The sequence below is a fragment of the Pan troglodytes genome, chromosome 9, assembly GCF_028858775.2.
Source record: "Pan troglodytes isolate AG18354 chromosome 9, NHGRI_mPanTro3-v2.0_pri, whole genome shotgun sequence".
In the NCBI taxonomy this organism is placed as follows: Eukaryota; Metazoa; Chordata; class Mammalia; order Primates; family Hominidae; genus Pan; species Pan troglodytes.
In genome coordinates this window covers 107,894,836-107,917,141 of record NC_072407.2, presented here as the reverse complement: position 1 = coordinate 107,917,141, position 22,306 = coordinate 107,894,836, and the positions used below count along the sequence as shown (strand labels likewise).

At 34.5% G+C, this 22,306-nt stretch overlaps 1 protein-coding gene and 1 long non-coding RNA gene across 10 annotated transcripts in view; one reads left to right on the top strand and one right to left on the bottom strand.

Annotated features, from left to right (window-relative positions):
• The window catches only part of LOC134807375 (uncharacterized), a 57,255-nt gene extending 38,669 nt beyond the window's left edge, over positions 1 to 18,586 (top strand). The window contains exon 3 of the long non-coding RNA XR_010147665.1: positions 18,365 to 18,586. This is a non-coding gene — a long non-coding RNA (uncharacterized LOC134807375). The remainder of the gene's footprint in view (positions 1 to 18,364) is intronic.
• Positions 1 to 22,306, bottom strand: part of GRIA4 (glutamate ionotropic receptor AMPA type subunit 4) — a 374,575-nt gene that overhangs the window by 59,414 nt on the left and 292,855 nt on the right. For 8 of the 9 annotated variants that reach the window (XM_016921906.4, XM_016921903.4, XM_016921901.4 and 5 more), the window contains exons 8-11: positions 18,728 to 18,895; positions 17,407 to 17,511; positions 12,170 to 12,280; positions 3,770 to 3,976 (exon numbers count right to left, since the gene is read on the bottom strand). In XM_016921906.4, the coding sequence (XP_016777395.1) occupies positions 3,770 to 3,976; positions 12,170 to 12,280; positions 17,407 to 17,511; positions 18,728 to 18,895 (591 nt within the window). Of the gene's footprint in view, positions 1 to 3,769; positions 3,977 to 9,583; positions 10,822 to 12,169; positions 12,281 to 17,406; positions 17,512 to 18,727; positions 18,896 to 22,306 lie in introns of those variants that run through there. The other variant, XM_016921909.3, reaches the window with a different exon arrangement.

The following is a 22,306-nucleotide window of genomic DNA, read 5'->3' as shown; positions in this document are numbered from 1 at the left end:
TAGAACATTATATCTTACAATTCTTTTTCTCTTCTCAAATAATATAATGAACACTTTTCCATTTCAGTATACAAGTTAAAAGTAAGTTTTAATGATTGCAAATGCTTTATTGGAAAAATGTCAAAATGTACTCAATCATTTATTAAGTTTGAGGGATATTCATATTGTTTCCAGCTTTACAAAATTTAAAACAGTGAAGCTATGAACATCTTTGAGGACAAATCCTAACACATGCTTTAATTATTTAAGATAAATTTCTAGAAATGGAATGGCCGGTCTAAACAGTAATAATCTTTTTAATGCTTATAATGTACTTTGCCCAACTTTTCTCCAGAAAGATTATGCAAATTTCTACCATCCCCAGCACTATGCAAAGGCATGTTCAGTTTTAAACCTCAGAAAAGCTCTGTTTACTTGTCTTCACCAATTTTCTGGAAGGAAATTAGATCTTCTTGTACTAATTTGAATTTGTTATTATAAAACGAATAGCTACTTGTTCTTTTATGTATTACTATAATAATCTGCCCCCACTTTTCCATATTGAGTATTCATTTTTTTACTTTCTAATTTGTGAGCACTTTAAAATGTATTTAAAATATTCACTTTTATTTCCCATATATGTTGCAATTTTTTTCCCTAATCATCAATTGTTTTGTTTCCATAACTTAATTCAAGGTCTTTTCTTGCAATACATAGGTTTTAAATTTTGTTGTAGCCATATAAAATTATTTTTGTGTGTGTTTTCAGCCTTTGGTTTCATGTTCTAGAAAAATCATTTTCCTATCAATATTATATATTTTATTATAGTCTCTATAATCCTTCTATCACTTTTTGGTATCTTCCATGATGAAGTGTTAGAAAATTGTTAATTCTCCAAGTAGTCATCCTCCTGTACCAACAGGAATAAATAAATAACACATCTTTTCACTTACTTGAAATGCCTCCTTTCACATACTACATTGTTCTGTGAGGTATCTTCTGAAATTTTTAATTTACACAAGTTCCCACTAGTGAGGGAAGAAGCCTTAAAAAGACACATGAAGAGAAATACAGGTGTTTTCTGAAGAGAAAACTAAGTGCCATAGAAAGTGAACGTTGTATGAAGGTGGTGACATCCATGTCCAATGAGGGACACTTTCAAAAAGTTAGAGATAGGTGAGAGTCTAGAAAGAGACTAGTAGAGATAGGTTACACATGGGCTTCCTCTGCCAACATCGGGGATGTTGCATGTGCGTTGTTTCATGACCTCTCAGTAATTCCCAAAATTGAGTGTGTAAAATGTCTCCACAGGTAATTCTGGTGCTAGTGGACCATGGAATGTGCTTTGAGAATTATTCCCTTGGACTAAAACACACACACACACACACACACACACACACACCCCAAGTGTGGTAGAGGCCAAGGAAATGACCCTGAAGCAGCACACTGCAGGAAATCAGGGTGAACTGGCTTTAGTGCACAGGCATGGTAGCAAAAAGGACCTGAGTGTGAGAGAGGTTCTGGGCTTCTGGGTCTCACACATGGTGTGTTGGATAACATGTAAATGCCTCACAGACAATCTGTTCATTACAATTATAGCAACAAAGTTTGCAAGGAGTAAAGTAAAAAAATATAGTGAATCCAAATTTAATAATTTTGCAGAGTTAATCATCTAGATATAATAGACTTTGTTCTATAGAAGAGAATGGATTTAGTTTTACCTAGGGCCCTGGGAACCAGGCACTCATGTATGTGTTTGCAGTAGGAAAACAAACAAACAAAAAAACGTTGAGAAACAATATAGACTTTGCAGACACCAAAATGGAAAGTACCTAGACTGGGGAGTGTGTAAGAGACCTGGAAGAAGATTCCTTTTGGGAAAAGAGTGGACAACTCAAGCATCAGAGATTGGAGTCTTTAACCACTTGCAGACTGGCTGAGGAATGAATATGAATATAATATTAATAACCATTATGTTATCTTTTGTCTCTTTGAGAACTGCATAACTTTGGGACTTTTTGTTATTGTGACATGTATAGGACTGACATAACTTTTTCGCTAATTATGCTACTCCCTTCATATCCTTTGTTTTCATTATTTAAACAATTTTCCCTGAATGAAATGTGGTCAGAACACTTGCAAAAGAGTGAGTCTGGGCTGCCCAGTGGGTAGGGACTCCAGAGAAGAGATGTATGACAAATGCCCCAGAAAGTAACTCACGTCAGTTATGCTGTTCATAACTAACTGGTAATCCAAGTATGATTTTTTGAGATGAAATATGCAAGAGTGTTTTCTAAAGGAAATGAATTACAGTAGTTCCAACAACTTCAATATTGTTAACATCTAAGGTATGCTTACTGTATCAAAAGTTTAAAATATTAACCAAAGAACAAATGCTTTAGAAACCCTTTTCCTTTGGAATTTAAAGCTCGATATGAAACAGTCGATGAACTCTGTGGTAAAATACATTTTGCTATTTTTTAAACTGCATTTTTTTTCTCATTTAGGGTCACCTAAGCAGTCAGCAATTCTTTCCTATGGATATAAAACTAACCAATTGCTTCATAATGTCTAACAATTTCCTCATTCTGCACAGGTTTTAGCTGCTTTACTGTACTGTGCAAAGAATGTTCATTGCTTCATGGTCTAAAAGGCAAGATGCAGAATCGTCTGCCTTTTTATCAGAAGGCAGTTTTGCCTTCTGAATTGCAGTTTTGGCTTGGAAAGTGAGTCCCTCCTAGGACTTCAGTTATGTTCTAAATCTTTCTATCTTTATTGTTTTCTGAAGAAGATGACTCTCTGTGTAATTCTCCATTTCCAAGGGGTCTTGTAAGGATTAATCAGACTACATTTTGAAGGTGAAATATAAGTTGGCTTTTAGGAAATTTCATATTACATTTCGAGTATGTGTTACTTCATTGGTTACTCGATGAATAGAGTTTCCTACGAGCTACAGATTTGGTTTCTGGACTTCTGAAATATTGTGCTATCATTAGCATGTGATAATTGCCAGTTTGATTTTGACATTTGCAGTGGTAGCTGAAGACATTGATCTTGATATTGCTCTGATTCAGGCAGGAACATTTATGTTGTATTTGCCTTCAGCTATGAATGTGTACACTCAATATCAGGTACACTCAAGGGAGGCGCATAACATGCTTTCATGTGAGGCCCACTTTGGAATAAATTCTGGCTCTTGTGTTTTGCTATGTATACTCGTATAAAAAATGATGGCACTGCATAAAGTTTAAATTTACTGTGTTCAGCAGAATTGTGAGAATCTGACATTATTGATGAATATTTAATAGAGGATAAAGTAATATAGTGATTGCCTCACCAATTACTTAAAAGATATCTATGAGTAATTACAAACAATGGCGGTATAAATAACTATCTAAAATAATGACCATCTTTATATTGTTGAGGGAAACCTGTTCCTACAGTTATCAAATACAAGATTACTATTATATTTGTTTTGTAGTTCTATACATGGCAGCATCAAACTTAAAAGAATAGTCACTCCAGATCCTGAAGTAAATTTAAAAAACTAGGATTGTATATTCTGGATTTTTATCTTCTTTCTCATTTTGATCTTATCAAGTGTCAGTTTTTCTCATTGTTTGTGGATTGCATTATTAATAAAATAGAGAAAGATTTAAACACTGTATATGCCTCTTGGAATGTAGCTGCAAATTAAACAATAATAGACGTTTAAAAATTGTTATGTGCCCAAGGGAAAAGAAGTTTCAGGTGTATGTAAGTAAATTCTTCAATAAGTTGATTTGCTTACCCCATAAACAAGTTCTCCTACCATCCCATTCCAGATTTTTGTGTCTGCATCCCTTGCTCCATATTTTCCATCAGGGACAATGGCAATTTTATACTTGATACCAATGTGTTTTGCAATTTCAGATGCCAAATCTACACAGTATCCTTCATACTTGTCATTTCCTTCAAACATTTCATGATTTTTCTTGTACATAACATATGGGGATTCCTATAATGAGAGAAGTAGAACTGTAAAGGAGAAATTATAAAACATTTGAAAAACCTTATGTAACTTTCCAATTTCAGAATTTGACAAAAGATTGTATTTAGTATTGGTACACATACTGATTTGGTGTAGCTAGAAGTCAATAATAAAACAGATGAATATGTAAGTATGCTTAGAAGAGATTAAATTGCTTTGCATTGGATACTAAAACTGAAATCTTTAAATTTCCATTTGAGAAAGTATTAAAAACCTAGCACTATGACTGTGGTGGGAGAAGTGCCAGTTAATAATTATCTAAAGAAGCATAAATTATATTCTTTGGCAATGAAATGAGTATTTCTAAAATATTTCATGGAATTAAAGATTATTCAGTAGTCAGCTTCACCTAATAAAAGACTAATTCAAGGTCACAGGTTTCCATATTCTGCATCTTATTTAGCCACATTCAACTGTGACTTCCTTTGAGAAAAAGGTTACATCATTTTTCTTTGATCTCTAGTGTTTGGCAAGATGCTTTTCTCAGAGCAGGCACTTGGTACACTATCATTCAAAGAAAAAATGAATCCATAGTTAAAAAATTCTTAAATAGTTATTTGCATTAAATCTGCTTTCCTAATGTTGTCCAATATTTTGGCTTTAAGCATGGTTTGTGCTCCATGAAATTTAATTATATTATAAAACATTTCCCTAGTGATGCTGATAATTTTCCTCCAGTTGTAATGAGCATACACTTGAGGTGATATTCCCATTTAGTTTTCTAAGCAAGTGAGACAGAAAATTTGATGAATAATTATGGTGAAAATCCTGATAAAATGAAAAAGTTTATCAGTGGCTAATAATTACTGGACAGTTTTCAGTTACACACACACACACACACACACACACACACATATACACACACACCCTTAAACCAAACCATTAAAAGACATGCACTAAAGAGACATTTTAGCAAAAAGCACTTGATTTTGTAAGTGGCATCTAAAGCCACCAACCAAAGATAAACCTGGTGAACACATAATATGGAGAGAGTCCCTGGTCACATCTGAGTTTTTCCAGTCATTTGCAGACAAGGAGTGACCACCTTTGGCTACAACATTATTGAGATAATGTATTCATATTTTATAAAATTGTACTGTAACATTTATTTGGCAATCTGTCATAAAAGTCTTTTCTTTTTCCCCAGAAAATTCGTAATTGGGGAAGTTGAATTTGCTCTTAAAACTGTATAATAGAAGGTAATTTACTTTGCATGAATAACATGGCAGCCTACACTAATTCTGATTTTGTTTTTAAGTACTTCATAAATGTAGAACCCCTTTTAAAAATTTAATAAAACATGTGAATTATAGGACATTTTATTTTCTCATAGAGATGCCCTAAATAATTCTACAGTGGGCAGTTATCCAGGATTGGTCCTTCTACTGTGTTCTTAAATCCTGCCTTAGGTTGGCATGGCCAAATGACCCAGAAACCTCCCACTTTTTTAAATTTGATGAATATTCTAACCCTGGAATCAGGTAAAAAGTTCTTCCACACATAAAAGTAAGGCATCCAATTGCCTCTTCTTTAGATAGATGAAATTATGCAGTAGTTTATGGAAAACATTGTGAAAATATAAAGAGTTTAGCAAATGTGGTTATAAAATTGGTGAATTGTGGTTATAAAATTGGTGAATTGTTGCAAAGCATTATTATTTTCTAAAATATGCTATAAAATATTAATAGTTATTAGGAGCTAATTCTTATATTTTCTCTTTTTTTAAAAATAACCTTTGTAAAATATGGAAGCGTACTTAGAAAAAAGCAAGAGCCACATATATGCAAAATGCTTAAATTCAGATTGAAATGGCTGTACAACTATTATCTGTAAGTGTAACAAGTTTGAGAGTTTTTCAAAAGGGGTATAGCAAAGGCTCCATTTGGTACTACAGTTGAAGGTCAATTCACAAGTGTCTGCAATATCTGAGCACATGAATTTTTGTACTCAAGTACATATATTACTGTATTAGTTTGTGTGTGCAAGTTTCTCTAGCTAGTATTTATAATCTAATTTGCTAAATGCCCTCTACATTATATAATGAACAATTTACTTCAATAAAAGCTACATATTTGTTATTTAATCAAACATTTATTAAGCAGCTACTGTGTGCCAGTCAGTTTGCTGGGTGATAGGGACACAAAAATAAGTCAAGTGTGCCCCTTGTTCTCTTGCAATCAAAGTCACTATAATTTTTTTGTAATAATGGCAAAGGAGTATAAGATGTGGGGAACAATAATAAAATATAGTAGTGAAAAACAGTGTAGCTCTTACTTATTTAGTGCTTACTATGTATCGGGCACAATGTAAAGTTCTTCATGTCTTTTCATTTACTTTTGACACTGGCACATTGAGGTAGGCATTTCCCATTTTGCAGATGGGACAATGAAGACTCAGGGAGGTTAAGCCAGTTGTTCAATTTCACAGAACTAACAAGTGAAAGAGGTGGGAACTGACCCTGTATTTTGATATTTTGTTTTGTTTTTGTTTTTGAGAAACAGTCTAGCTGTGCTCTATCACCCAGGCTGGAGTGTAGTAGTGCGATCTCGGCTCACTGCAACCTCTGCCTTCCGGGTTCAAGCGATTCTCCTGCCTCAGCCTCCCAAGTAGCTGGGATTACAGGCGCACACCACCACTCCCGGTTAATTCTTGTATTTTTAGTAGTGATGGGATTTCACCATGTTGGCCAGGGTGGTCTCAAACTCCTGGCCTCAAGTGATCCACTTGCTTCGGCCTCCAAAAGTGCTGCAATTACAGGTGTGAGCCGCTGAGTTTGGCCGACCCTACATTTTGAAATATCTGGAAATTTTTGAAGCTATTTCATTTATCAAAATATGTGCAATTAATTGAGATTCCATATGACTTAATGAAATATCTGGAAAATTTTGAAGCGCTTATTGCATTTATCAAAATATATGCCATTAATTGAGATTTCATATGACTTAGAGAGGGAACAAGATTAAAGAAATGCATTTCTGCATTTTTATGAAATTCATTTAATGAAATTCTTCATATGATCTTCTATGTAAACAGTGTAGATAAAAACCTTTCAATGTATTCTCATAGTGTCTGGCATATAGAAGGCACTAAATAAATACAAAGATATCCTGGCCTATCAGTGTTTCCTAAATAGTATCTTTATAAAGTAATTTTATTAGAAATTCTGATTCAGGTTTTCTAAAGGAAAGTAAATATTAACAAGCGCTAGGTTATCTCTTCTGAAGCAGGCCCATGTCTATTTGAGACAATATTTATCTAATGTCTTCTTTCATTTTTTCAGTTTTTTCTTTCTTTTTTATTTTGGACAGCAGGGGTCCATCAGGTCATTGTTTTCCTGCTGAGCAAACCAACAAAGACTAGAAAAGGCTTCAGCTTACTGCAGATGTTGATTAGAAATGCAGTTAGACTTTTTGCCTATCCAGGGGCATAAACAATTACTGAGATTCAAGATGAGTGATGCAGAGAGCATAAGAGAAATGACATGATCGCACCCAGGGAGGTGGGGAGGTTTAAAGGAGAGAACGGCTAGGCTTTCTTTGAACGATGTCTCCCATGGTTGCTCAGCTCTGCTGTTTCTTTGACTGTGTTTCATTTTGCTTTGCTTTCCTTTCATGTCAAGTCCAAAAGAGTAGCAAATACTCAACATTCGCCCAACCTCCTCATTTCCCCCATGCTCAATCTGGCAAGTTGTCTGCAAGTAGCTCTTCAAACACTTCATATTACAGTTAATACAAAGGTAGGGGGCTACTATGGGGGAAGAAAATACAAAATCTTTTCAATATAATAAATTCCAGCAAATCATTAAGGAGGATTTGTGGGGTATCTTTGTAAAACAGCCTTATGAATTCCCAAGTGTTCAATTTTGAATAAAAATGGAATGATCAGAAGGATAGAGTAACCTCTTTTTTCTGTCTTATGTATACAACCTGCCATGATTATTATCAACTACTGTGCTTTGCAGGACAGTAATTTCTTAAAAGTTATTTAAAATGCATTACTTCTTAGTGAATATGAGTTGTATATTAAGATAGTTTCTCTAATGAATGGGCTTCTACATCTGCTCTGCTTTTCAGGAGATAAATCACTCTCTGTTTAAAGCTGCTACATTAGGGCTTGCTTATGAAAGTATTTATGTAAATTAATTATGATGATTTTTAATCAATAAAATATAATTTTCCTACCAAGGAAATTTTTCTGGATCATTTGCATTTAGCAAAAGTGGAACTATCGAAACAAAATATTTATTAGAAAGGCTTCAAAATTTTCTAAACATCACAAATATAATTATTACAATTACTATTGAAAGTTGTTAAAATAATGAGATCAGTGTTAACCAATGTTGTTTCCTATGTGGATATTTGGTTTTCTCCAAAAAATCTTAATGGATGTAGATAATTTATCCCATGGATAAAATTCTTAAAAGTGAAAATTAAGATATTATTATTCAATTCAGAAAAAAATTAGTAAATCTAATGGCTGAAAAAATTTAAATTTAGCCAAAATTATTTAAAAACTAACTGATTTATAAGCTCTTCAGTGAGTGATGTGAAATAGGAAAATTAATATTTTTGTATAAGGAAGAAAATACATTTTAATTTTCTGTATGTATGTATGTATATATATAAAATACATTTTATATAAATATGCATGTGTATGTTATAATGCACATATATATGTATAGTGCATCTACAGAATTTTACATAGAGAAGAAAAAATATCAAACATCTTATAAAAAGTACAAAAAATAACCTCTGGAAAGATCATGTGTGATAAGGGTAATTGCTTTTAGGTTTGTAACATAATTCTGATACTGGAGTGAATAAATTTAGTTTTATGGAAAATTTGCCTAAAGGATTGTTGTGTTCATGAGATGGTAAGAAAATCTTTGTGGTTGAGCAATGCATCATAAGCATCCCTTAACTTCGGTAGTAAAGCTTTGGGAAAAAAAGGAGCTTGTCTGAAACATCACTGTATTATCTCCCCTTTTCCAGAGAGTTCAATAGCCAACAAAGTAGTTAGATTACAGAGGAAAACACCACCCTCCCTTCTCCCAAGATCTACTGTAAACTGCTTTTCCCTCAATTGCTGTATTTATCCAAACCACATGGAATAGATTTGGCTTCTTTGGGTTATTTGCAGAAATGATTACTTTTAATACAAAAAGTTAAATCAATATGGTCACAGTCTTATAAATTTTATTGATTTTATAAAATTTTTAGTCAACAAGACTTAAAGATAAAAATGATGATATTACTTTTATTTTCTATTAGATTTTGCTGTGGTATATTCAGTATGATTATATTCAGGTAGAATAAATTCATTATTAAAATGAAAATCACATTGTAGATATACAACACTGTTACAAGAAAAAATAACTTTCAACAGCCATAAAAGCTAACACTACATTATATTTAATAAAGATAGCTAATATAATTCTTAATTATGTTTCTGGTCTGCCTTCTCTCAATATACTATAAGTTTCATTGAGTGCAGGATTTTTGTCTGTGACATATCCCCAGGGCCTAGAACTGTGCCTAGCACATAGCAGACGCTCAATAAATATTTATGAATAACTGAATTTCTCAATCAATTTTATTTAGCAATAGCATATAGTATTACAGTGTATCAACATATAAATAACAACATACACAAAGGACAGACAACTGGAAGAACAATAACACCATATCAATTTCAATCAAAATGAATTATATCCAGTGCTCACTCTCAGCCTTCTATATCTAGATATAGGTATCACATATATTTCAATGTCTAGCCAATTCCATCTGTGTTGGGAGTTTTCAGCTGAATCTGGGGATAATTACATGCAGATGCCAATATCTTGTTTATCTACAAGGGATTTCTTTCATAATGAATGAAGTGGAGGGATATCATAGGTCCTGGACTACCATTTTCAACAAAAGCAAATTGAAGGAACACTTTCAGAAAAAGGATTCTAGTATGTCTTTTTGAATTACTGAACGATTACGCAGTTGCAAATATCAGAGGTATTATTTATATAAAGATTACATTTTCATACAAAAAGACAGATACTAGTATTATACTATTTTGATAGCAAAAATATTGATGGCTTTACTGTCAAACAACATATAACTTTACAGAATATCCTTTATATATATATAAATATAAATATATATTTATATATATATAAAACAGTTGGATTTTTTCAGTCATTTTTAGTCTTTTTTTTTTGATAACATGCTTCCTAAAAACTAGCCATGCTTGCAAAATTAATTCAGTATTTTGGTTTTAAGAATTATTTGTCCAGTCCCTTTAGTAACAGGGATGGAAAGGAGATTCTCTATATCATACCTATAATGCACATTAAAACACTTTATTTCACACAGAACAGGCAAAATTCCAAGAGATCTTTAAAGAAAACAACTGTATATATTCAGAAAACAAGCACACAAATTCCGAGATATTTACTTATAGAAAATCTACCCTTGGAAATGGAGTGATATAATTCCATCATTTACGTACAGTGACCTCATTTCAAGATAGGGGAATTGATATGTCAGAATCGCTAAGTGATTCTTTGTCAACATCTATTTCTTGAGAAAGATGAAGATTAATTCTTCTTTTGTTCTAGTATCTCAGAAAAGTCACAGAACTTAAAATTTTTTTTTTCTGGTAGTCCAGAGTTGGTCATCCAAGAAGAATCCCACATGAAAAATAAGCTTAAATTTACTACACTGGAGAACAAGACTTGAGCCTTAGTTAGGAATGGTCGAACAGCGCGGAACTCTTTTCTTTCTTGATCAATTTCTTAAAATAGGATTCTTCATCAGAGGCTGAAAAGAGGAGGACTGTACTGAAGTATGACTTTCCATTACTGTGTCTTTTTTAGGAAAAGAAACATATATATATATATATATATATATATATATATATATATATATATGTATATATTGCTTTTCAAGTCCCATGCAAATATTACACAATTAAGTTAGAAGGTTTACACAAAAACTGCTGTTGGTTGGTTTGCATTCTAAAATCATAAACTTCTGCTGAAGGCTTGTCAGATTACATTAAATTGCTGACTGGTGATGCAACACAGTTAAAACTAAGTGCAACATATGAAGGCTTCTCTCTGGCATTTTCATGCTTTAACCTTAATATCACTTTTGGGAACAACTCAACATTACTAAAAACCTGAAACTAAAATGACAAAAGCTAAAAACTAAATTACATAAAATACTTCCATTGTATTTAGAGTAAGGTTTCCATAAATATTTAAAATATGTTTTGCCTAAAGAGACGTGAGCTGAGTATATATAACTTTAAATGAGATAGAAAAGGTCACCGATTGTTGATCTCTTTTGACTAGCATTGACTTTAAAGGGCATGTTTGACTTTAGAAGAGAAAAATATATAAGATATTCTATTATTTAAAAGGTAATTTCATGAGAATCTCTTTGAAAAAGCAGCCTTAAAATTTAGAGGATTTTTCATTTTTTGATGTGGCCAAATGAAGCAATTGTATTCTTCTTAATTTTTAGAAGTTCAATAAACTATAATGTGTACTTCTCACTGGTTAATGAGAAAAATAATCGGTGGAAGAAAACCCTTTTCTCATTCAAAATAAAAATAAAACAAAATTAATTCCTAAATCATTTAGTTATATAAATCATGCTCATTAAAATCTTCACAGTCACATCTTCACTATTGTAAACAGACAATACAAATCATTATCCGATGATTGAACTACCTGAAAATTATAATTTTAAACACTATTAATTATTATTACATTGACTTTTTAAAAACATAGTAACAATAATAATATGTTTACTACTGGATATATTTATGTGATTGGTGGTTGACCTTTGGCATGTTCACTGTTTTGTGCTTTAGGGTCTTAGCATTTCATACATTTCCAACTAGAGTTTGACAGTCTCAATTTTTAACATCTGAGCATTTTTCCAAGAACAACAATGTGACAAAAGATAATACAAATAAAAGTACTATATGTACTCGAAGCTTAGGATGAACCTATTCAAAGCCTCAATAGGATTTTGTGGATCAGAACACCCATGTCACCATTGCTAACAGTCAGCTTTGCCCTCCCTGTTCACCGTCGCTGGGGAGTTAAAATTGCCTGTGGACAAAATGGAACACCATAAAGCATAGACCAACACTTACCATAATTGTGGTTACAACCACTGTTCTGTTCTCAATAGCAGCTGTGTCATTGCCAAGAGTTGGTACATCTTGAATCAAGACTAACTTATCCATATCATTCCAGTAACCAACCTGCCAAGTAGAGAACATGCTTGAAAACATATTTTAGAAGCATTTACTCTAGTTCTTCTTAGAAAAATGAAGGGTATGAATAGGTAAGCAAACAAAACAAATGTAAGCAAACAAAACAAAAGCCAACAGAAAAAAAAAAGTGTGTAGAAGTGTTCTTACTTCCTCATGAGTCAGTTTTCCTGGTATTAAGGATCCTGTCTGGTTACATGTTTGGCAAATTTACTGTTTACAATAGTGGAGTGACCAAGAGATAGGGAATGGTGATTCCAAAAGGAATATGAGCACGGTGCATTATTTTATGCAGATCCCCTCCTCTAGTGAGATAGACTGGTGCCCCCTAAATTAATTTGTGTGGCTTTATCAATAAAGTTACAGGTTGCATAGTAAGGGGAATAGCCAGATTTATAAGAAGAACATGTACAGAATATTTTCAAGCAAAAGAAACTTGTATATTTTTAAAGCAAAACAGGAATGGTTTTGGGTTCGATATAACCTAGCCACTAGGTAACAATCTTACCATTTTTTGAAATGCTAACTACATCAGAGATGAATATTAGTGGTCAATGTTTTCGCTTTCAAATATTACATTTAAATTTGTATTTTTTTCATTTAAATTTTTTTTTTATTTAGAAGTCAAACACTTTTTCCTAAAAATGAATTAAGTAATTACTTAAGGACTCTGAAAAGTAGTAAGCTACAATGGGATCTTAATGGAAATTTAGGATTCTTTGTTTTTTGCAGACCATTAAGCAATAATAATGGCTATTACATATTGAGTGCTTGCTCTGAGGCAGACAATGTACTCAATGCTTTTTAAAAGTATAAGTCTTAAAGTTAATACACATACCCAGTATGGAGTAGGGGCAGTTATTATCCACATTTTAGAGATGAGGATTCATTTTAGAAGGCTAAATAAATTACACAAAGTTACACTTTAGTAGGGCCTGAATTCAAAACTCAGGTCTATATGACACCAAGTCTACATGCTTTGCTATTATGCTACGCGACCTTCTAAAATGGGTGTTCATTTAATGCTTGACAAACTTCTTTCTTGAATTTCTTGATTCAGTTGGTAAAACTCATGTCTCCAATAAAATGTATGCATTTGCTCACTGGTCTGTATTCACTATTTGTTCTAATATGTTTTGGAAGTCTCACTTGCCTAATTCAAGTTTCTCAACTACCATGTTAGTATTTATGAGCATATTTAAATAGAGTAAGCATTAACGTGTCAGAAAGAGGCACTAGATTATTCACAAGTGTTGCATATATAATTCAATAACAAAACAGATGGAGAAAAAGACTTTTTATTAATACGGCTTGCTACACTTCTTGGTTTGATCCAAAATTATAAGTTCAGCAAGTTTTTTCAATAGTCCCTGTGAATCAATCTCTGATTGACATTTATTAATAATTATGTGAAATTTTTAATTTAAAACAAGTATATATTTGAGACCCACCCTCTCCTCAATTCTTATGTGTACTTAAGTCAGTTGATTCTTGTTAACTCTGCTTTCCACATGACAGTTATATGACATGAAAAGGGGTTTTACAGTTTAGCACTCCATTAAAATGCACCCACCCTGAAGATCTCATCAGCCAATTTTCAGGAAAGACAATTTTTCTTTATTAATGAGTCCCACAACAGAGAGAATCACAGATCTGGGATACATTTTTGGAGAGTACCTAGATATTGGCAAGACCTTGACATTTTGCATTTAAAAACTAAACCATGGGTTTGCAGTTATTCCCCTTTTAAAGATAAATGATTCAGAAGTGCTGGCAAATTAAAATAATAAGCAAACTTTATTTTTTTTTGCCTTATACCTATATATGCAATTCTGGTTAAAAAAAAAAGAGAAAGTCATATTTTGTGATACGGGACCAATTAATGGTAGATTTCATGTGGACCATGGGCTTACTTAGAAGTAAGTCCACACGAGGGGTCAGTTCCTAAAGAAAGGAATCCTAAAGTTTGGACCCAGACCTCACAGAAGATGGAATTTCTCTCTCTAGTCTTCACAGCATTTTGCATTTTATTAAGAACTTTTCCCATGACTGATTTCATTTAATTAGACAGGGAAATGGATATTTTTCCTATAGACAAAAAGTGAGTGAAAAGTGGTTTTGTAATGCTAGAACAAAAATATGGAAGCATTTAAATCACTAAATTGATAAAGGATGTCAGAAAAATATTCACCTTCTTTGGACTCCTAAAGGTGATTTGTATGCAAATGTAACTATACTAAGATAGGTGAGAAAATGTGTCTGTATTTAGGATGATCTTGGCCTAGAACATAGAGAACAGATAGGGACTGAGCGGCTGTGAGGAGCTCCTGTTCTACTCAAAGTTGGTTCCTTGGAGAGCTGCTTTGATCAGGCCTGCCCTGAAAAATCTGACCTAATTCCCACACCAGCCCTAAACCCTTATAGGCAATGGGACTGATGATGTTTCAAGATCTTGAAACCTGAGTCAAGATCTTGAGTGATGCTCTAGAGCTGCAGGAATTTTGGTTTGAGCTGCAGGAATTTTGGTTTCTACTGCAGCTCCACCTCTTTCTAGCTGAGCATCTCTGAGCAGGTTACTTAGTTTCTTTGAACCTTACTTTTCGATAAAAGGAGAAAAAAATATATATCTTATTTTTAGGTTGTCATGAGGATTGTATATAAAAATGCACATCAATTTTCCATTACAGTGTGTGGCATATAATGTGCTCTCAATACATGAAATTTTTACAATTAAAGATTTCTGAAACCATGCAGCTCTGGAGCATTCCCTCTGGAGCCCTGGATGGGGGTCACTGGAGTGATAAGAAGATTCTGCTGTACTTAGCAGCTGGGACTTCAGAAAGAGCTTTGTGGCTTCTGCTTAATGAGACTCTCTATCAGTTTTCCTGTTGCGGAAGTCAGACAAACTGATGGGTTGACTCTCTGATCTGTTTTCAAAGATAGCTCCCTTGCTGGCAAGTGTTCAATTTACAAGAATGATTGCTCACTTCTCAGACACATTGCCTAGTTTCACCAGCATAGTGTCTCTCATGGTAGCTCATTTTTAAGTTTAATATTCCTGACACAATGCCCGAGTTGATCGTTGCCATGGAAAAAAGAAGATAGATGAGTCTACACCATTTTATACTTCATATTTCTTTTAAGAGCCTTAGATGAGTGTCAGCTGGGTGTGAAGATGTACTGTTCATCACTCTCCCAACTTACTCCTTAAGTTTCTCTTTGAAAAGTCTTAATTTTTGTTACCATCATGGTTCAATAGGCTATGAAAAGATTCAGTACTATGAATAGCCCACTTCATATTACTGCTAGTTAGCACCAGCTTTCTTTTTCCACTATTCTTTCTCTTATAGAGAATGATTTGACGTTCTGCACTTATAGTTTTGTAAAATAAGTAATTGTCATTTGCATTTTAAAATATTCTGTTTAAATGGCAAATTTTGCAAGGTCTGGTGTGTGGCAAGGAGGTGAGCCAGTCTTACCTTTGTCCATCTGTTAGCATTTAGCATTGTCCACCAGTTAACATTTTTAGGGGCCTGTGGAATATCCTATCTGCTCCCCAGCTAGCAGAGGATCTCTAATGAAAACTTGCCTCTTTTCTGTTGCTGGCTGTGTGCTGGTAGAGTGGGCTGTTCTTAACATCTCCTTCCCTTGCTTCAGTCAATCTCCTTAGAAGAGCCTGCCGTGAGGTGCAGCTGGGCCCCCCGGCTGCCATCCATCTCCTGCCACTCCTAATCTGGATCAGGTAGGCTCCAGCTTACCACGTATTAGCTGGCAGCCTGCACGAGGGCTATGCCCTTAAGATGGAAATGTAGAGATGGTTTTCACGGCAGCTCCAAACTTCTCACAGATACAGAAGCACACCCATATTGTAGACTGAAGCAAAATGCAACTGGGAAAGCCTTTGCCATTTTCCATATATCACCTTAACTTTAATGGTCCTGCCTCCAAGCCTTTCTTCGGTTGTTGCCCCTTCCATTTCACCCTATCCAAACTCTAACATCCTGGCAATTTTAAATCCCACCTCCTCCATGCAGCCTTCCTTTCTTTGTTTTCCTCCAGCAGGAAATCATCTCTTCCTATGTAGATCAGTAAGGGAGAAAATACTAAGAGTAAAATATGTTTTCTCACTTACAGGCTTTGGATAAGATAACTTATTGGGCCATAATTTTCTCATTTGAAAAAAAGAGAAATACTACTACTCAAATTATAGGTTTGTCATGAGGATGGAATCATGCAAAGCACCAAGTCCAGTGCTTAGGACACAGTAGGCATTTCATAAATTGCAGTTATCATTACATAAAAGCATGAAAATATATTTTGGAAATTTTTTTTTAAACAGCCAAATACAGCTTTTAGATAAGGTTAACTTGAATATCTGTTTCCCTGAACATCCTAGTTCCTAGATAAAAGGAATGTTAAAAATTACATGAGTTAGCTACAAAACACTTATAACCAATTACTGTGGTGGGGCTGTATGGTTGCACTGTATAAAGTACTTGAATGCTGGGAAGACCGCTCCTATACCTATTCACATCTTACCACTAGAGAATTATCTTCCCAAATCCAGGAACCTAGCACCAGCACCTTCCTGAACAACTTAGATGTTTCTCTCCCTCTCAGCCTAATAATAATCTTACCATCCATCTTCTTTCTCTTTTGGTCATTGAAATTTATCTAGTTGATTACTTCAAGAACACCCAGCCTATTCTAAATATGTTCACCCATTAGAAGTAGTTTGTTTGTACTTGCTCTAATAATTTCATAAATGACTACCTTGAGGTGCTTATGTCTCTTTACTGCTTCGTGTTCTGTTCTGCAGAGTCAATTTTGTTTTGTGGGATTCTTTTTGCTAACCCCACCCAAAATATTGCATCCATTTTGGATAAGAGATATAAACAGTGTATAAATTAGTTTGTTTCAGCTTGGGCACACTACTAAATATCAATTACATGACACACACATTTATCACAGCATTGATTATAAAGAAAGTACTAAAGTATTTGTAAGTACTCACAAAAAAAGGAAATGTTCAGCCATCTTTCTTCTGTACACCTTTAAAATGTTACATACAAACTAAGAAACAGAGAATTCTGTTTTTCAGTTTGATCGTGGCTCACCTTTCTAGGTCCTGTGCTTTTCAGCTCAAACACATCCATTGTGTAATTGACTCTACGTCCATAGTGGTCAAACTGAACATTCCCTGTCAGCCCTTGAATTCGAACCTAAGTGAAAAAGAAAACCACACGTGTTCACTTGCAATTTCACTTATAGGAATTTTAACTTCATCTGCTGGGCTTATAACTACTTAAAAAAGTAGAACTATAAACTATAACCAACTAACTGAAATGCCATTAGGTATTTGAGCTATTGGGATAGAATCTGAAATAGGAATATCAAAGGGATGTATAAGCAATTTTGCTATACCCCTGGAAGAGGAATATGTTTTATTTGTTTTTACTATTATAAAGTTTCCATTTTTAGTCGAAGAATCCTCCCTCAATTATAAAGTATTTTTATAGGAATGACAATTTTTTATGGTGACTTTTCAGTTTTATCTATATATCCACAAAATGGATTAAATAACCCTGATACTTATACCAGATCATATTCTCACCTTGCTAATATTAAAATTAAGATATAAGAAGCAAAAACATATAAGGACATTTTTGAAAATATTGAAATATATTTTATTCCAAATTTCCTTTTAATTTGCTTTTACCTATGTTTTGAACCTGTGACATTTCAGAACATTTAAAATGTAACATTAAATATGTATATATTACCTTAATTATTTGAACAAATAGTGTTAGTATAATTATAAAAGACTAAAATAAACTACTTAATCCAAAGTTACAAAGCAAGTTAAAGATCTCCAGAGGTAGTCATTATTTCTGGTTCTGGTATGTTCCAGGACCCAAGTGGGCTTATACTTCCTGAACCCCTTGTGGTTAGCTAGGCCCATGAGACTCTTTCTGACATATGAGTTGTAAATAGGCAGGACAGGTGATATTATCAAGCCACAGAATTTAATTGCCAATTTGAAACCTGCCCCCAACTATCCATTTCCCTTTGCAGAATTCAAGATGGTAACTGCTCTGCGAGCCTACGTCCTCGAGTGATTACAATTAGCCAAGTGCCCCTGCTAATCTAACGTGTGTCTGAGTAAGCAAAGCTCCTTTGTTGTTTTGAGTCACTGTGATTTGGGTTTTTTATTACTGCAACATAACCTAGCTTATCCTGATTATGCATCCACATAGAATGTAAACAGCAAGATTCTACCTTGTATTTTATGTAGAAATGTCCCAAAAATGATGGCTTGATATATTTAAGTAGCAATTGTAATATGTATTTGTGCTTGGATAAATTAGTCTGTTTTTTGAACATTCAATTAAAACAAGACCATGAAATGAATTGAACTTAAATAAAATTGTGAGTTACCTGTTTGAGTGTCCTCTCCATGTCAATTCCCTGGCCCCATGGAGCAGCAGGATTTGCCAGACAATCCCCAGCATTTCCTCTCCTTGAGATATCAATTTTCTGCCTCCTAAGACTTCGGAAAGTTTCAGCCATCACAAGGACTCCATCATAAGTCAGAGCAGAGGTGTACTAACCAAATGAAAATGAACATAATGGTAAATGTTAAAATCTTATCGAGTGCCAGAAATGGTCTGGGGTCTTTGTAAGTTTATGACATAAAGCACCATTCTGTCTGAAGGATGGTTAAATTACTGATAATTAATTGACTCTCGCTTCAGAAATTTCTATTCTTGCTTTAATATAAAGCCTGTATACCAAATCTTATCATCCTGACTTAAAAAGGAGAAAAACCATTCTGAAGAATAGAAATTCCAATAAAACAGTTTTCCATCAGTTTGGAGAAGAAAGACGCCTAGGCAAGGCCTTTCTGTTGTGTCCCAGTACAAATAGCTAACGTATCAAAGGCTAATGCAGTTTTGTAATCTGCCTCGTAGTTGGTTTCTGTGGTTGAACCCCAGGAGGGCTGGCCCTCTTAATCTTCTCCTGCTCCAAAAGGCCTAGCAAGGTTCCCTGAGATTTAATATAAGTTCATGGACTTGAAGTATCTATCTTTGTTCAGTCTCCCAGAAGAATGAGTGGAATTGTTTATTGTTATTCAGAAATATGATGCCAGAAATAATATCTACTTATCCAATAAATGTGTATGCATCAGTGACTATGCTAAATAGGAATGGAGATTGCCATACCACACCCAATGCAGGTGCACAGGAAGGCAAAGTCATTTCGTTAACCTAGGATCAAAGTTTTCAGTATAACCTAGGATCCAAGTGGAGATGTGAAGGGTAGACCATCTGCTTCTCTTTGAGAAAAGAGTGAGCTCCCCCCACGTCTGAGAAAAGATTATTAAGGTTAGGGGAAAAAGTGAGGAAAGATTGAGATAAAAATGTAGTTTTCTAAATATAAAAATAAATCAACATGGGATCGCTTGTGGTAGAGACTTATTAGAAAATTCCTGAACACATGGAAATGGGGCACAGTTTTCTTGAAGCATGACAGATCTACTTATTCAAAAAATGGGTATATACTAGTCACTGTGCTAAATAGTATCAACTACTAACTACTAATCACGGCAAAAACTACATTGTCTCCTTTAGAAATTCCATATGGTCAGTTCCTTATAATTAACACCTTCCATGCCTGTATGAGCAGTAGATTTGTGCTGTAGAAAGTGGAGGATGATCTCCTTGATTTTGTGCTTTCAAATGAAGAAAAATCATTTGAAATTCCAATTGTAGAAAGTAAACTTAGGGCCGGGCATGGTGGCTCACACCTGTAATCCTAGCAGTTTGGGAAGTTGAGGTGGGTGGATCACTTGAGTCTAGGAGTTCAAGAGCAGCCTGGGCAACATGGCCACACCCCATCCCTACAAAAACTGCAAAACATTAGCCAGGCGTGGTTGTGTGCACCTGTAGTCCCAGCTACTTGGAAGGCTGAGGTGGGAGGAGGATCGCTTGAGCCCAGGAGGTCAAGGGTACAGTGAGCAATGATTGTGCCACTGCACTCCAGCCCGGGTGACAGATAAAGACCCTGTCTCAGAAAGAAAAAAAAAAAAAAAGAAAAGAAAGTAAACTTAGGCAACACGGCCATGAGACATAGCAACCACCATTACAGGGAAGAGAAAAACTAAAACATGGATAAAATAAGGAGCATTAATTCTAACAAATAACTGTTCAATAGTATAGGATATAACTCTTGTATTAGAAGGATTTAAAAGAACCATGTAAATTAAGAGCTTTCCTATATATTCCCCCAGGACATGATAAAACAAGCTTCTGGATAAATGTGCCCTTCACAATTGATTGGGATGGGGTAGCTGAGAAAAATTAAGGTGTTTAAGCAAGGTACTACACCAAAACTGAATGTGCTCCTTCTCTGCCTGACCCAACACATCTTTGAGTAGAGAAAGTCATCAAATCATTTTTTTTTCTTAAGGCAAGAAAATAAAAACGAGAAATAAAATGAATCTTGCCTAAGTCACAAAGGGCAAGAGAAAAATGCAATGCTAGTACTTGAGGACCAAAGGAGGAAAAAAAGAAAAATATTGCCACTTTTTCAACAGGAAGAAAGAAGCTGAGAAGAGATGGCACCAAAAAGCAAATGCACTTGCTGTGTTTTAAAAAGTCCATTTATTTTTATGAAATATGTGAACCAGAAAAAAGAGCAGGTATCACACAGAGTGGTGCAGAGCAAAGGAGACATTCAGCCAGAGTGGCAAAGACCTGGGATTTGACAGGTCATAGAGCTGATAGACGGAAAGAAACGGTAGTTTAAATCAGTTTTACCTTTTCAAAAGATATAATTCTTTTCTATGTGTCTTTTGTGCTATAATCCAGGGATCCACAGTTACGGGCTGACAAGTTCTAGGTGGCACCTAGAATATTCTTACTAATCATTTCATTTTTAGGCAGGGTAAATAGTGCCCTATAGTTATTTACTGCTCTGATAAGTGATTAGAATGATGAAATGATTTCTATTTACTAAGATTTATAGATAACAAGACAGAATTGGGCAGAATCATAGTGCGGTAGAAAAAGTATGGGCTTAGAGAAGAAAGAACTGGGATGAATTTTAATTCTGTGACACAGGTTTATGGGAATGTGAAGCACATTTTTTTGGTTATGGAGTATAAAACAGAGCAAAATGAAATGAAACAAGATAATAGTGACTCTCTATTGTGATTATTATGAGGATGAAATTTCATATCATATCTGAGAGCTCTTTGAAAAATGTACCAGACTCTAGCTAGGAATCATGAAGACTACAAAGATGAGTATTTGATGGTTACTGCCCCAGAGAGTTTATAGGAGTGAAACAGTAAGTGTGCAAATAATTATATTAAATCCCTGATGAGAATTGCCCAATCAAATACTATGGAGATTACAAGGGGGAAAGGAATCACATTTACAAAATATATATATATATATATATATATATATATATATATCTATTTTTAGTTCTTTTTAAATGTACAGTGAATTATTGTTGATTGTAATCACCCTGCTGTGGTATCAAATACCAGATCTGGGCCAGGCGCAGTGGCTCACGCCTGCAAGGCCAGCACTTTGGGACAGATCACTTGAGGCCAGGAGCTCAAGACCAGCCTGGCCATCGTGGAGAAACCCCGTCTATACTAAAAATACAAAAATTAGTCAGGTGTGGTGGGGCAGGCCTGTAATTTCCAGCTACTCAGGAGGCTGAGGCACGAGAATCGCTTGAACGTAGGAGGTGGAAGTTGCAGTGAGGGGCGAGACCGCGACACTGCACTCCAGCCTGGGTGACGGAGAGAGACTCTGTCTCAAAAAAATAAATAAGTCAACCTGAAAAAAAAGAAAAAAGAAAAGATTTCATAGAGAAAGTGGAATTTGAGATAAAGCCTTGGAAGATGGTTGGATTTCAACAGGTAGACATGATGGTGGAGGACTTTTGAGGTAGAAGCACGTGCACAGGGAGTGATAAAGGGTGGGGAAATGCAGGGCAGCT